At 39.4% G+C, this 16,348-nt stretch overlaps 1 protein-coding gene across 2 annotated transcripts in view; it reads left to right on the forward strand.

The window, feature by feature from the left end:
* The window catches only part of fgf11a (fibroblast growth factor 11a), an 81,379-nt gene that overhangs the window by 54,606 nt on the left and 10,425 nt on the right, over positions 1-16,348 (forward strand). For both annotated transcript variants that reach the window (XM_008435590.3, XM_081600068.1), the window contains one exon: positions 15,702-15,900. In XM_008435590.3, the coding sequence (XP_008433812.1) occupies positions 15,702-15,900 (199 nt within the window). The remainder of the gene's footprint in view (positions 1-15,701; positions 15,901-16,348) is intronic.

A 16,348-nucleotide genomic window follows, 5' to 3' on the forward strand; every position in this document is an offset into this window, starting at 1 on the left:
ACCTCCTCTGGGCTTTTTAGTGTAGATGTGCAGGTGAGAAGCGTCAGATTTAACAGGTGGATTGAATCCAAATAAAAGCACTTCCTGCCTCTGACGGCGGAGTGTGTGAGGCCGTTTTGAAGTGAAGCAGCGCGGTGCGCCGCCTGAGTGGAGGAGAACGGATTCCTGTCACGTTCAGCAACCGAAGAATGGGTGAGGAGGAACCGCAGAGATGAAAACCGTTCTCATGCTGTCAGATAAACAGAACCAGAACATGGCTCAGCTGTCGAGAACCGGGCGCCGCTACATGTCGTCCTGCCGGCTTCACACACGTTCACACCGAGTTCACCTGATTCAGATCCAAGCTGGTCTTTAGAAAGACGTAAAATCAGCTCAGCTTTCATGGAAACAGCTTCATTTCTCACTGAAAATTTTGAAAAAACCCAACCTTTAATTTGGAAATAAGTGGGATAAAAAAAATCCCATGCTGAGAAATAATACAATTCTTGGAAGCATTTTTGTTTTTATGCTAATCTTGTAGTATTTCCAATGTGTTTCCATTTTGTCCATCAAATTCTGTAAAAAATAATAATAATACAATAACAAAAATTATATCTCTTTGTCAGGCTCAAAATTGATTTACCATATTTTCTGGACAATGAGTCACTTTTTTAAGTGTTTTTGCTTATAGTTACATTTGGCTTTTATATGTTTTTTTCCTCTTCATGATGCATTTTTTGACTGATGCATTAAATGTTAATTAGGGCCTGAACTTTAAGGCATTAATTTCACTTAATTAATTATATAGATTTTAAGTGTGCTGGAGTTCCGCTTGGTTGCTAGGTAACGGGCTGGGCTTGGCTGCGGTTGCTAGGAAACAGTGGATTGAAACAGCTCAATTTCCAGAAAGCTACAAGATTAACTTTTGGCCAAAGAAAACATCTGGGTGTTTATTTGAGCTTTAGTTGTTTTAGAAGCAGTTGAAAGCCAAATGGAAGGATAAAAATGTACAAAATATGAACTTTGCATAATAGGCCCCCTTTAAAGAGACGGAGGCCCAATGTCAAGGCCTCAAATACAGCCATGATGTAAAATCAAATTTCTTTTAAGTCATGTTTTATGTATTCTGCATTCTTTTTATAACAACTGCAGGTCACACAGTCACTTTATTGTGCTGCAAAATGTCACTGCATGCTTGAAAAATACATAAAATCACCACTTTAAATATTTTAAAACCGTCCAAACTTTTTCCTCTAACGAGCTCCAGAAGGTGTCGGGCGTTTGTAACCCCTGCCTGCAGAAAGTGAAATGTGGTACGAACATAAACACCCCCAGAAAGCCGACGTATTCCCGGCTGTTCTCCTGACAGAGAAGAAGGTGACCCACTTTCACTGAGGGGAACAACCACAGCAGGCGGAGAATCCTCCGAGAAAATCCCTCCGACGGCGGGCGGACAAACCGCCACCACACTTTCTTCTTTCCAACAGCCAAACTTTTGTTTTGTAGCCAAGACACGACATGAGAAACGCTCAGTTTGCTGCCTCGATGCATCACATGGTCTTGATCTTGTTCCTCTGAAGTCGGGACGTTCTGATGCGGAGGTTTTGTTGGAGTAACCCTTGCGGCGTTTCTGCCGGGCGGCATTAATCTTTCATGGACCTCTGTGGCGCGCTGCTCTCCCTCTGCAGCCACACACAGATAAGGAGATAATTACAACACTTATTTAAAGGATCGGGAAATAAAACTCCCCCTCCCTGCTGGTCGGCGGCCAGCAGTGACTCACAGGAAGACAAAAAGTACTTTTCCACCCTGTCGTTTGTCTTTATTTCACTCGAATTGCTTGTTTTTTCATTTTGTCTGATTTCGCTGAATACTTTTACTAAACTGAGACATTTCTGACGACGTCGGTTTACCCTGATATATTTTTGTATCTAAAAATTTGTATTTTTATCTTCCATTTTAAATGAATGAAGTGATTAGAAGGCATTAATTCATCAGGGCGTTTAATATTTGCTTTGTTTAGCAGCTGAATCAGGAAAATTACAAAAAATCTGGATTTCCAGAGTTTATCAGTTTATTTCTATCTTTTGACGTTTCTTCCATCCATTTCTTCATTTTTACTTCCCTTCTACTCTTCTGTCTTTCGTCCGTTCCTTCATGTTACCTAACTTTTCAGTGCGTCTTTCTGCTGTTGCAGGTTCCTTCCTCCCAACCTGCTGCAGCTAGTTTGTTTATTCTTTACTTTCTTTTATTTATTTCCATCCTTCCCTTCATCTTTTGTGTTCTTTCCTTCCTTCCTTCCTTCTTATGTTCTAGATTTTTTTCTTTCTTCCTACCTGCCTTCCTTCTTTCCTATGTCTGCCAGGAGCAGCGAGTACCTGAGCTTGATTGACAGCGTTAAGACCTTTCTCCTGGCTCTGATTGGTTTCTGTAGATGGCTTCAGGAGTTGGAGATCAAACTTTTCACAGATTATCTGTTACGTAAATTGGCACAATTTAGTGACAATTTTAACAAACGTGAAAAAGAAAAACTGTTTTTAAATAAAAGTTTCAGCTTTAAATAAATCTGAGTGTCCCCATGATGGTGCCTCATGTTCGCCCAGGGCACCAAGCAGGCTGGGACCGCCCCTGCTGATGTGTAAATGACATTTGTTCTGCTAAAGCTAAACAGTTACGTTTATAATATACAATAGAATAAGACAAGAAATAGTTTAAAAATTGAAGTTTTAATGTTTATTTACTTGCAGTTTCGCTTCCTGGTGCTGATCTGCATAATATTTGAGCCTGGTTAAGAGAAACGGGCCGTCGGGTCGGGCTGAGCGGCGCGACAGACCGGATCTCAGCACCAGTACATCAAACGGGCTGATTGTTGTCTGGAGGGAAGGAATGATGGAAAGATTGGGGTAAAAAAAAGAGAGAAATATGGGCTGACAGGACCGGACTGGGAGCGAGCGTAACGTCTCCTCTGGGAGCAACAACCACCTCCGTCCTTCCTCCTCCTCCTCTTCCTCCGCCCCCCATCTCACTTGTTCAGCTTTTACTCGCCTGTCAGTCTGTCTTGCTCCCTCTCTGGTCATCTCCGTCTCTTGTGGCTTGTCGTTTTTCTCCTCTTTGTACCATCCATTGCTTCTTGTCATCCTGCAAACCTCTTTAATTCAGAAGATGGATCCTGCGTGTTCCCCTCGTGAGTCCTGGGTTTGTCCTCTATGTCTGTCCGGTTCTCCTCTCTTCTCCCCACCACCGCCTCACACCTGTGCTTTGGTCTGATAAGCTGATAGCCATGTAGCACAGCTATCAGTCTAAGTTATTTATTATGTATTTATTCAGGATCTGAAACATTTAACTGTGATAAAATAACTAAAACAGAAGAAATCCCTCATGGACAAAGACGTTTTCACAGCACAAATACAATAAAAAAAATTTGAATATTGTTTCTTTTCTGTAAATTTTTTTTAAGTGATAGCATACCTAGAAAGTTTAATGGAAGGAAAAAGTGTGGTAGCTCAAAAATAGATTATTGTGAAAAAGTGAAAGCATATTCCTAGAAAGATGAGCGGAAAGAAAAACTTTAGCTTCTCTAAAAATTTTTATATTGTGTAAAAAGTGATATATACATAGAAAGTTGGGTGGAAGGAAGAAGTGTGGCAGCTCAAAAATGTAGAATGTGGTGAAAAATGGAATAGCATGTTCCTAGAAAGTTGAGTGGAAGGACGATGTGGAATTACGCAGCAACTCAAAAATAAAAATTGTTTAAAAAAGTCCTAGAAAACTGGGTGGAAATAATAAATGTAGTAGCTTAAAAATATGAATATTGTGAGAAAAAAAGTGATCAGCAACATATACATAGCAATATCTGCTGCGTTGATGCACCACTTCATTAAAAAGGAAAATACTTTTAAGAAGCATGACTCTTCTGTTTTAAAAGATAAATTGATTCTTATATAACATAATTTTCAGTTTTAAACAAATGAATGCGTAGTGAATCCATGTTTTTCTGAAATGAGCGATAACAAACTGAGTTGTTACAGAAAGAGGCCGACATGTTGACCAGCAGAGGTTAATGGAGGACTCCCGGTTTCGGCTCCATTGTTTAGAGCTGCTGGCGCTGCTTACCTGCGGGCGCCACCTGGAAATTACTTCCTGATAAAAATAGTGTTCAGCCACGGACCTGGCCCACTTTATTAGCTGTGGAAAGCCTTCCGGGTGGAGGGAGGGATGAATGGTTTAACAGGCTGATGGGGAGAGTCTAAGCCACGGGAAGAAATGAACTCACACACACACACTCACACACTTTCCTCCACATCCCCACAAACACACGAGTGCAGCCAGGTATAAACAATCTGACAGAGGCAGGCAGACATAATTGGGTCGGACTCGATACCCGGGACCGGCTCTGGCTAAACTCTCTGCAGCTAACAGGGGAAAGTTGAGCAAAGTCTAAACTTCCCTCAGATGACTTCAGGGATGCACACAGAGGAGAGACGGATCCAGACCCACTTTGGAGGAACACGGCGCCTTAATAGATTGGAAACACCCGCACCGAGCCGGCTCTGGGAAACAACACCGTGATGTGTTGTTGGGTTGTGTTAGAGGCAGATCTGGAACAAGCTGAAAAACCAATTCAGTGTGTGCAAAACGTCACTGATATTCTGCTAATGTGGCAAAAACACTTTTTTGAAATTGTGTTATTTCTGTTAAATAAGTAACAGAATTAAAATCTCACGTGAATGAGTCAGTAAAAACCAAAACCTACCACTTCCTGTTGTGTTCTTCGTCGTTTCCGTCTGTAGTAACATCCGGTGTTTCCATTACAGTTTTGTGAAATACACCAATTTTGATACGGCCAAAAAAATAAAACATCTTATCCTATCGCTAAAGTTTTATCGAAAAACTTGAGTTTTTGTTAAAATTGGTTGTTTCCATTAAGCAAATTTAGTTTTGTAATTCCAGTTTACGCATTTATGTGGTCAAACGAAACACAGTTCTACTTTGAATTACTGGTAGTTGGACTCTGCTAGCTTGACTGGTTCTAGTCTCTTTTTGCTTAATGCTGAGTACTTTGTAGCTTAAAATTTTAATACTGAGTCAATATAAAGAAGGTGTTGGCCTAAAGTTTTACTGCTTAAGTAACCAGTTGCTATTGACAGTCGTTATTGTGACTCTGAGGGTGTTTTTATGCCAGCAAATGGTTCGATTTAGGACCAAAATTACAACATTTGTTACATTTTCAGCTGTTGACGTTCACTGAAAAACATGTCCCCCCATTCGCCTGTAGGGGCGCTGCACTAAGAACCACTGAAAGAAACACTGAGCTCAACTTCCTTCTTCACACAATGTAAACAAAAATGGATCAGCGTCAGATTTTTGTGGTTGTAGGATTTTTCTTTTGGCTTTGGTAACATTTCTACCGCTGGCCCTAGACTCAAACGTTTGTTTAGACTCTATTTACCCAGAATGCACTTTGACGTAGTCCACTTCCTGCTTTTGGAGCAGTTTCTGGTTTGCTTGGAGTTCATTCATGAATTCAAAATGGACCAGAGTTCACTTCTCTGGTCCTCATCAGTGTTTGATTATGCATTCACACCTCCCCAAACGAACCGGACTTCACAGACAAACGGACTGGAGGTTATAGGCTTAGTCTGGATATTGGTGGTAATGTTGAAGACCCTTTAACCGGACCCAAAGGGAGTTTTGTGAGTAACGCTTACTAAGACCTTCCTGCTTGTTTTTTTCCTCTTTGCTCTTTCTGTGGCCCTTCCTCAGCTCTCCACTGGGGACTTGTTAGGAGACGGATGGAGCTCCTGGTCTGTAAACAGGGAATGCCTCTGCTCACATGACTCTCCTTGAAGCGGAGCCAAAGGCATGAGCAGGAGAATTAGAGGAAGTAGTGTCCAGTTATCTAGAGAAAGTAAATCTATTGGACTCCAAAAATTACTTCAGTGTTATTCTGAGGAACGATAACAACAACCTCGCTGCCTTTTACTCAACGCCCTGAAAGGCTGGATTTAACTGCTACACACGAGAAAGGCGTATTTATGGCACATTTTACACCGCCATTACAAAACGCCTGCCATAATGGTCCTGAGAAGTTCACAGGCTTTTTTTTTTTTTTCCAGCGTGAGCTAATTCTTGTAAGTGGACTGTTCTTCATCAGTTTTATACAGCAGCAGCTTCCTCCCTCACAGAAGCAGTTAATTGGGATGGATGGTCTTTGGTGATAGAGAGAGTTACCACATCCATCATCGGACGGCGCTGTGTAGCTGAGAGCGCTTCGTTTGTCTGTAGAGACCGGCTGAGAGTGAGAATGAGAGCATGGATGGCCTCTTCGGCTCGCGCTGCTCACGCTCTGCTCGGGTTTTTCATGGCTTTAAAAGTAGGAGACGAAGCTGCTCCTCTGATTTCAGCTGTTAGGTTATATAATAGCTTTGAGTTTGGAGGATTTTTTAAAATAAAAAAGTTAAGTTAAGTTTACTTAAGGGTAGACAATATGGCTGAAAAACATAAGCGTTTCATACCAGTCGATGCCTATAATTATTGATTAGTTTTTGTTTTAAATATTTTAAATGCTGCCAAACTGGAGGTGTGACCTTTCTGTTTTTATCCACAGTTTTCACTCCATGTCCTTGTTTTTTATTTTTTAAGCAGTTATGAGGCGAAACTTGAAACTGCTGCTGTGGCAGTTACTCAGCAGGCCGTTGCTAGGTAACCACAGAGTGAGTGAATTGCTAGGTAACCACAGAGCGAGTGAGTTGATTCCGCCAACCTAGCTTAGCTAGTAGCCAGGAGAAGTTGAGCAGCTAAAGTCTTTCTTCTGCCTACATCTCCCAGAATGCTGTGCAGTTCTGGAACAAAGTTGATATTGATCATAGCTCTATTGCGATATATATTGTTATTGATACACTTTTATTATAAAATGTTTATTTCAGTCAGCAGAGACTTGAAACTTGACTTGACTTTCGGAAAAAATGACTTGTAAACATTTCTAGAAAGTATTAAGATGTTTTCACGTAGAGCTGAACAATGGGGATCTCACAGTGGTAAAAAGTGCCGGTGTGTTGGTGTTTCACTCTAATTTAGGCCAACTTTCCGCTTGCTGGTTGTTTCTGCCGCCTCCTTTTGGCAAGGTCAGAAAATAGCAGAAAGGTTTTTTATGAAAATGTTAAGAAAAGTGGGATTTTGATTGTTTGTTTTAGTGCATTTAGGCTGACAGATGAAAGAAAATAACAAAATTAATACTGTTAAGACTACAATGGAATACTAGGGCCATGGTAGATAGTAAAAAAGACTAATAATAAAAATAAATAATAAAATAAAAATTTTATTTTTATTTTATTTTTGAGAGTAATAAAATTTTCAAGTTTTTCCCAAAAAAAATCTGAGACTAATCTCAAAATTTCTGATTATGTTTCTTGCAAACTTCCAACTTTTCAAACTCAGAAATTTTTCTACAGATTTTCTGAGATTAAAACTTGAGGTTTTTGACAGAAATGTAATCCTGCTTTCTATGTGTCTCAAATCGCCCTAATTCTCCGTCGTATGAAACTAAAATTTGTATGAACTTTATTCAGCTGTTACAACACACCAAGTAGCATAAAAGTAAAAACAGAAATCAATATTTTTCATATATTTACCTTCAGTTATTTGCAAGTAAGCGTATTTATAGATATAGAGTAAAAGTTAATGCCTCTGCAGCAGATCCTGTTTCGCTCTCAACCAGCTGCTTTTGACAGCTGCTAAACTGGCAATTAGTCAGATCCCTTCAATAACGTCTTTTCTCAGAACAACCCGACACACACACACACACACACACACACACACACACACACACACTCTCTCTTTCTCTTTCTCTGCGTGGCCAGACCTACCGCTCCTCCTCCTCTGACCTTCCTCACCGGCTCTTCGGATGAGAGAAACGCCGGCTCCTTTCCTCTGAGTCAGCACTCTTGTTTCCTTTCCTGCCGTCCGTATTTCTTCCGCTCTCCTTCCTTCCTTTTTTCTTTCTTTCCTTTTTTTTGTTGTTTTTTCCCCCCGCTCTTTCTGCTGTGCAGTGATGTAAGTGTGAGGAAGATGGAGGGGCGAAGTTAGAGAAAGATGAAGAGGGAGGGAGGTTTGGAAAATCCCCAAACACACGGCCGGGGTCAGGCGGGCAAGGTGAGAACCAGAGGACATCCCTCCATCCCTACTTCGTCGCTCCTCTTCCTCCCCCTGCAGCTGTTCTCATTATAACTGTGTTTTCTGTCGACTCATTTGTTCGTTTGTTGTGTTTCAGGCTCAGATCTCGTTTATTATTTCGTCTGTTCCTGACAGACGCCGCATTAATCCGGTTTCTCCGTGTCGTCCAACCAAACCAAATGTCAGAGGTCACAGCAGACCAAACACCTCTCTCTCTCCTTCTTTCTCTCTCTCTCTCTTTCTTTTCTCTTCTCTCTGTCTCTTTCTTTTCTCTCTGTTTCTGCTTGAGTTGTGAAATTATTGCATTTTCCTTGTCAGCAGCTCAAAGTTGCTCATCAGGATTTTGAAGAACTTTGAGTTCAGAAAAACCCGATGGTTGGATTTACATCCAGTTTTTTTCTGATTTATTAAGAGTAACTGTGTCACGTTTTTATTTTTTGGGTGGGAACTGTTTACAGCAGCTGAAAAGATGAAATATAATGACTTTTTTTCTGTTTTTATTTAATTTAGTTCTTAGATTTCCTTTCATGGTTTATTTGTGGTTTAATTTGGATTGTTTTACTCTTTTAAACTATTGTTTTCCATTTTGTTTTTGTTTAGCACTTTCCATTTTTACATGATTTTTATTTAGTTTTTTATTTGTGTTGTAAATTTTGTGTCGTTTTTTGTTTCACTTCAGTTTTATTTAGTTTAGTTTTCTCATTATTTGTTATTAATCAGATTTTATTTTTTTACTTCATTATGCTTTCGTTTTTTTCTTCTAGTTTTGAGATGTTTCCATACCTATTTTTGTTTTATTCTTTACCTATTTTCTTTCATTTTTTAAATTCTTTTTGCGTTATTTTTATTTTATTTTCTGTGTAAAATTTGTTTCAGGATGTGTTTTTTTTTTTCTTATTTCTGTCTTATTTTACATTTTTATTTGTTTGAATTCTTTTTACTTGATTTATTTTATTTCTAAACTTTTTAGATTTTATTCCCCATATTTAGTCAATAGAAGTTATAAAGTAGCTTCATGTTCATTTCTGAACAAAATAATTTAAAATAAGATGTTCTACTTTGATTTTAGAGACTTCATTTTTTATAAATCTTTAGATTTTCTGTTCTCTTTACTTTACAACAAAGTTTTGGTAAAAAAAACAACTCATTTTGTGTTCAGAAATCACCTTTCTGAACCCTTTACCTTATTAAAGTCTCATTAATTTGATCTTTCCATGATATGAATCACTACTTGTTATATTTTACGTAAGTTTTAAACGTTTTGAGTGATGCGGTTTCCTCTGCTGTGAGGAAAACGTTTGAGGAAAAGAGACGTTTTCACAGCAGAGGAAACCGCATCAAAATGTCTGCTTCAGCTTTATGCATCACGTTTTCTGCCTCAGTGGGAGAAAACGCCGCCAAATCCGCAAACAGCTCCGTGCTGAGGATTGGACTGAAGATTGTCGGCAGAAAACGTGACGCATAAAGCTGAAGCAGACATTTTGAAAGTTAAACTGAACGACTTCAAAAGGAAGCGAATGTCGACGTTTTTCATCTTTTGGTTCAAAGTTTTAAAAGACTTGATGGTCAACTTGCAGCAGCGATGACGAAGCAGATTGCTTTAGTCCGGGTTTTTTTTTCATTACCGGTAATAAACAATAATGGCGCCTTTCTTCAGAGGATTGATCCGCAGCCCCCTGTGATGCTTCCTCAGCTATTTGTCCTCAATTAAAGTTGTTTTTCTGCTCATTTGCTCAGATAATAATCAGCTTCGCTGATGTTTTGTGAGGCTAACCTTCGCCGCTGTCTGATTCTTATCCTGCTGACCGGAGCGTCGCTCACTTCCTGAAACGATCCCGTTTGTTTCGGTTAAAATCTGAAGCTTCGTGGTTTATTCATCAGATTTCTACATTATTTAAGCAATTTATGTGATGCAGAAGCATTTGATGCAGAGTTTCTACTACTAGTAAAGGTTTAACTTTTTTTTTTTTTTTTACTGAAACAATTACTGAAATAATCTTTAGCTAATTTAGTTATCGATTTATCTGGAGTATACAGACACAAAAAAGCCAATTGCCAAAAGAACAACGCACCTAAAAATTACATATTTAGTTTAGTTGGGTTCAACTTGTGTAAAAATATGTTATTGAGCTTTTTTAACAAAACAAGCAAAACTCTGGACATGTCAGAAACAGACCTGTGTCCGTCCTTAATGTTTCTTTTTATTACCTTTTCACTTCTTGCATATATCGTTTAGAAAAGCCCATTTAAATTAGCCAACAACCTGGAAGTCCAGGAAAACAACCTGGAAGTCCAGGAAAACAACCTGAAGGTCTAAAACTAACCTGAAAGTTTTAGAAAGCGTCCAGAATGAGTTAAAAACTCTGTTATTTAAAACGTGCAGGCGGTTTGACGTCGGCCCCTGTGCTGGAGTTTTGGCGCCACAGGAAATGCTTTGGCTCGGTTGGATTGTGAGGAGAGCGGACAGCAGGTCATGACCTCAGGCTGAGGATGTGACGTCACAGACAGGCAGCCGGCGGCCTCAAGCGTCTGCAGCCAGATTTATCCCTCGGATCTTCGATGACACGATTAATCTCAATCAAAGAGGGGAGGGAAGTGTGAGGGATGTACCTCCTCCCTCCCCAACAGGTGCTGTTTTTTTTTTGCGTACTTTATATATTCTAATTTATTTGGTAAATGTAATGTGTGTTTGGGGGAAGTAACTTGATTTATTTACTTGTTTTAATCATCCTCTCATCTCTTTGAGGTCACCAGGTCATGTGTTGCCATGGAAACGCGCCCATGAGCAGTGCTGACAAGTGCCTGGTGTTTCCAATCAGCCTCACTGGGAAAATCCATTGTCTGAGAGGGAGGAGAGATGTTTTTTATTTTTTATTTTGTTTGGATCCAGATTGCTTTTAGCTTTGTTTGAGTTAATTGTAACTGCAAACATTTTTTTTAGGAATATAGTTTAGTACAAATGTTTGTTCTTTCTTTCTGGAAATGTGAAAGTCTCCACCGCTCTAATTAGTCCTGGTGGGAGCCAATCCCTTAAACGCCAGGTGGTCCAGATGAGAGGGAGAATAAAGTATTTCTACTCTTACTTGAGTAAAATGTCTGGATTTTCTGCCCACTGAATGGAAAACAAACATGATTTAACCAAAACCTCACCACACAGACACACACCTGCAGCTCTTGTTAAACTTTCATCAGATTTTTACTAAAAGAAACTGAAGTGGAAACATTTTATCTCGCCTGATTTTATGTCTTGTTACTTATATTATTATCATTTTGATCCTTAAAATACCAACATTTGAACTTAACTTTATATTTTGGTCCATCTAATAATGTAATTTTTAAATATTAAATGATTGTTACTCAGTACTTTTTACCAAACACTTTTTTTTATTTTACTTGAGTAATTTCTTGGATGGCTACTTTTTACTTTTACGTTGGTAAAAATACTTTGAAGTATTTCTACTCTGACTTGAGTACAGTACCTGGTGACTCTCCCCACTTCTGTGAATACATAAATATTCACATATGTTGCTGAATGTAACTCGGCGTCTCCAGACGTCGCGAGTTGAGGGATAATATTTGGTTCTGTTGAAGTTTCTGGACCGGCCCGTTTGTTCACACTCTGTCACCATAAACGCCTGGTCCAGTTTCTTTTTTCATTCCGATGCTTATTGACTGTTGGCAGAGATCTCCTGTGGAATCGATCCCCGCTCTGAGTGAACGGGCAGCTGCGTGTTCAGCGGCGCCGCTGAATGATGTCAGCCGGCGAGAATAAGACGAGGAGTCCGTCTGTGTCGCCACCGGAGACTAATCCGCTCCGCGTCTGGTTCTCCCCGCTCGTCTCTCATGTCGTTTTCCCGCCGTTTTGTGGTCCCTTTGTTCCCCTCCTCCTCCTGTTTCTGCGCGGCCTGTCTGTGGGAGTGAGTGATGAGGGACGGAGAGGGTCCATCCGTCAGCGCGGATGCTGCGCGTGTCGGTGTGTGAGTGTGTGTCATCTGGCACTGGGTGGCCTCCCACTGATGTACGGGGGATCCGTCATGTCTTTCTGTCACAACAGCAGACATGCATGAGCGGACATACACACACACACACACACACACACAATCTGGCTGCTTAAACTGTCTCTCACTTTGCCTCCTAATTTAATTAACCAGTGTTTGATTAAACTGTTATTTAACATTTTCCATTTACCTCAGTTCTCTTTCTCTCTCTCTGTTTTAGTATAATTAAAGCTGACATTCTTATGTAAAGCCAATTATTTAAATAAGGCAATCCTAAAGGATGTAATTTCAGTTGGAACAAAAACAAATATCAGTTTTTACAGCAGCTCTTAATACTTTTCTTCCTGTCGATGTATCTGTACAAAATCTTACCAAGTAATTTTGGTCAAATTTCCAGAGGAAATATTGCAGCTGGGATGTGTATTTAAAGCTAATTATTTTAAAAAGGCAACACAAAAGGTAGTTTAGTTTAAAACAAGACCTCAAAGAAAGACTAATGATCATTTTGTGTAGTTGCTCTTAATACTTTTCTGCCTGTCGATGTATCTATCTCTACCTAGCTAAAAGCTAGCCTAAATCAAGCTAACAGCCATGTATCGTGCTAACAGATATTGGATTTCATAGCAGGTATGTTACACACACAGAGTATTTAGGAATAATGAAGCATCTGGTGTTGATTTGTTGATGGGGGGCACAAATGAAAATCTGCTTTGGGCCCCCTAAAAGGCTTGGACCGGCCCTGCTCTGTGGCACTTTGTCATGTGAGACATTTTAGCTTAAGTTTAACTAAACATTGAGTTTAAAATGTTTAAAAATGTTCAAATGGACTTTAAAAACAAATGTAGTTTAGATTATGTCTTGAGTTGTTTTAGATACAGACGCAGATCTTCAGAGGCAAAAAAAATAGACTTCTTCTTGTTTTGAGTGCCTCCTGCTGGCCACAGGAGGAACTGCACCAATGATAACGTCTGGGTTGTTTAGCAGGAGGAGAAAGGAGGACAGGCAGAAGATGGAGGATCAAACTGGTTTGGAGTTCAGGATGTAAACGTGAGAGGACAGTGGACCGCCTGTCCTGGGAGACAAACAGGAAGTGACCTGTCAAAGCACTTCCTGTTGTCTTGCAGACAGATGTGCATCTGCCTCCTGTGAGCCTGCGGTGAGAGTAACGTGTAAACGACGAGGCCTAATCGTGTGTTATTCCATTAAGCTGCTGACGCCATGAGTCTGACTTTCAAAGCTGCCGCAATGAAAGAAAATTTTCAAACTAGTTTTACACGATGAGGTAGGAAACTTTGATCGGTTCATATATAAAATCAATTATTTTTGTTTATTTCTGTGTTTGTCGCCGTTTTACTTCTTCCATGCTGCTTATTTTTTATCAGGTTTGGATTATTATTATTTGAAAGAGCTTGTTCTTTAATAATAATAAGTGGGTTTGCTTTAAGAAGTACAGATTTTTAAAAATAAAATACTATTTTATGGATCTATTTTCTAGGTCCGGTCAAGTTTTCTTTTTCTCCCCACTTTCAAGGGGATAGTAATAAAAATCTTTAAGATTAAAATATTTTAAAGGGTTTTTCCCTTGAGGAACATTTTGTTCCTGAATAAAAACAAAAATGATCTACAAAATTTGACCCATGTGTTTTTCTATTAAGCATTTTTTAATTTAAAATATATTTTTCTTTCAACCAACAGAGCTGAAAAGATTTGTTTTATTTCATTTGTCTTTTTCGTCTATAATTATTTTTATTTGGCTTATACCTCAAGTGTAAGGTAAAATTAATTATACAATTAATTAAAATCATTTTTTTCCTTCTCATCCAACACAGGAACTTTTTATTATTATTATTTGCTTAAGTAAAAGAAAATAGGTTTTTTTTTCTGATCTCCAAAAGTCACAAATTATTGCAAGAAAAAAAAAATCTGATATTTTGTGATTAATTTCAAAAACTTTGAAGAAAAAAGAAGAAAGTTTCTTAGCTTGAAATGTTAAAAAAGATGCTATAAATAAAATCTAAAATTGTGAGATTAATGTCATAAAAACCTCAGAAATTTCTGCTTTAAATTAAAAAACTGTCAACTTTTGTAGCTGAGAAATGTTCGTGTTTTTTTTTTAATTCTCAGATTTAAAAAAAAAAGATTTTTGTCAGAAATTTGCTCCTTTTTTCTATCAACAGCACGCTGATTTATCGAGTTCATAGAGAAAATGTCCTCTAAACAGATTGCTCCACTTCTTTCCCCTTCCATTCACTCAACAAATTGAACTTTTTGAGCGCAGTTTGGTCAGGATCTGATGAATGCTCTGGTTTCCCACACCGCAAACGCACCACAGATTTTCAGTTTAATTAACCGGATTAATCACTTAATGATCCAGGAAGTTCTTCAGATCGTGTGGAAGATATTGATCAGGCATTCCGCTCTGCACACCCACCCACCCACAGTTATAGTAATCTGATTACACTTTCATTTGCTGTGATGGAGTTAAAGTAGCGAGTGGCAGAGAAACTAATGGATGTGCAATTAAAGAGCGATGTAACTGTTTATGTGCTGTTAAGTGTTGAGGACGGGCGGACTGACGGACAGAGGGACGCAGAAAAGAGATGGAAATCAGAACGACGGAGGGAGAGAAAGAAAGAAAACTCCTTGTTCAGGCGTTTTTTTCCGTCACATCAAGGCTCCAAATCAATCCTGCAAATTGGTTTGTTCCCCGACAAGGTTACCAAATGACGGGGAAACGGAGGGAACGCGCTGGAGGAGGAGAGGCGGAATAAAAGATGGAATACGTAACGAGAGAGAGAGAGAGCCGCAGAACCCGGCCGGGACTGTCCGGCCTGTTCTGTTCCGTTAGCGTACGCTGTGAGAGTAGCGTACGTGCAGTGAGTGCGCATGCGCATTATGAGGTCCGCGACATTTACAGGAGCTGTCAGTTCAACGTAGGAGACAACATACGGCAAAAACGAGTCAGAAAATTGTTTCTGTTTGTTTTATAGCCGTCAGTTTGTGCTACGGTCTGACAGAACACCGGGTTCTGTTTCGTGACTGAACGGTCCTGCGCATGCGCGATTGAGTTTGTTGACGCTTAATTGATGCGCTGCGTATGATCCTGTTACCCTGTCGCAATGAAATGTTTAGCGCCCTCCCGCCCCTCACCCGACTGTAAATGTTTTATTTTTCTGCTGGGAGTTTAATTATTTATGCCGGAACAAACATTAGAAAGGGCGGTAGCCGAGGGCCGCAATTTTTGGGGGTGGTCCAGACTTTATTTTTAATTTTTTTAAAAATAAAAGCTGCATTGTACTTTATGTATCAGATGAATTGTAATACTAGTTTGGGATGTTTCTGTATTTAGTGCGTCTTTGATTATAATATGTTTGTTCTTCATTTAGTGAAGTTGGTAAAGTATCCAGAAACTTTACTCTAGTAAGAAAAGTGATACTCCATAGTAAAAAATAAAAAAGTATTGCACAGTAAAGGTACATTTTTCCAAAAGGTTACTTGGGTAAATGTTGCTACCGACCTCTGCCTATGCGTTCTGGTTTGTGTGTCTTACAGGAACACTTCACGCCGGAGTGCAAGTTTAAGGAGTGCGTCTTTGAGAACTACTACGTCACGTACTCGTCCATCCTGTACCGGCAGACCCAGTCGGGGCGAGCCTGGTACATCGGCATCAACCGGGACGGCCAGGTCATGAAGGGAAACCGAGTCAAGAAGACCAAGGGTGCTGCTCACTTCCTGCCCAAACTCATCGAAGGTTCGAAGGACAAACACAGTTATTTAGTGTTTTTGTTTGTTTTGTTACGCCTTTTTTATTTGTTTTTAGCTGCTCATGTCAGTTTTACATGATATTGTTTCTAATGTAATGGCAAGGAACCAACATTTAGAACTCAATACTTATAAACATCTATGAAAAATCACAAATGTTGGTCATTAAAACAGAGTGAAAGAAGTGGGACGTTCTCTGCCAGCTAACATTCAGCCTGCTGTTATTATGTCAGCGTATTCAAAGTGTAACTAACCCCAAAGTCTTCTGGGTTACAGCAGCAAACTCCTGAAGCTAAAGTAATTCATGCACAAAAGTAAGCTAGTGATAATTACAATGAGAAAAAGTCGAATAACAGACTTTATTTTCGTCCAATCGGGTGTGAGAACTTGAGGAACTCCTCATTTTTTGGTTGTCCAATCAGGCGTACCTGTTGCTT

The sequence above is a fragment of the Poecilia reticulata genome, chromosome 18, assembly GCF_904066995.2.
Source record: "Poecilia reticulata chromosome 18, P_reticulata-male-v2, whole genome shotgun sequence".
NCBI lineage: Eukaryota > Metazoa > Chordata > Actinopteri > Cyprinodontiformes > Poeciliidae > Poecilia > Poecilia reticulata.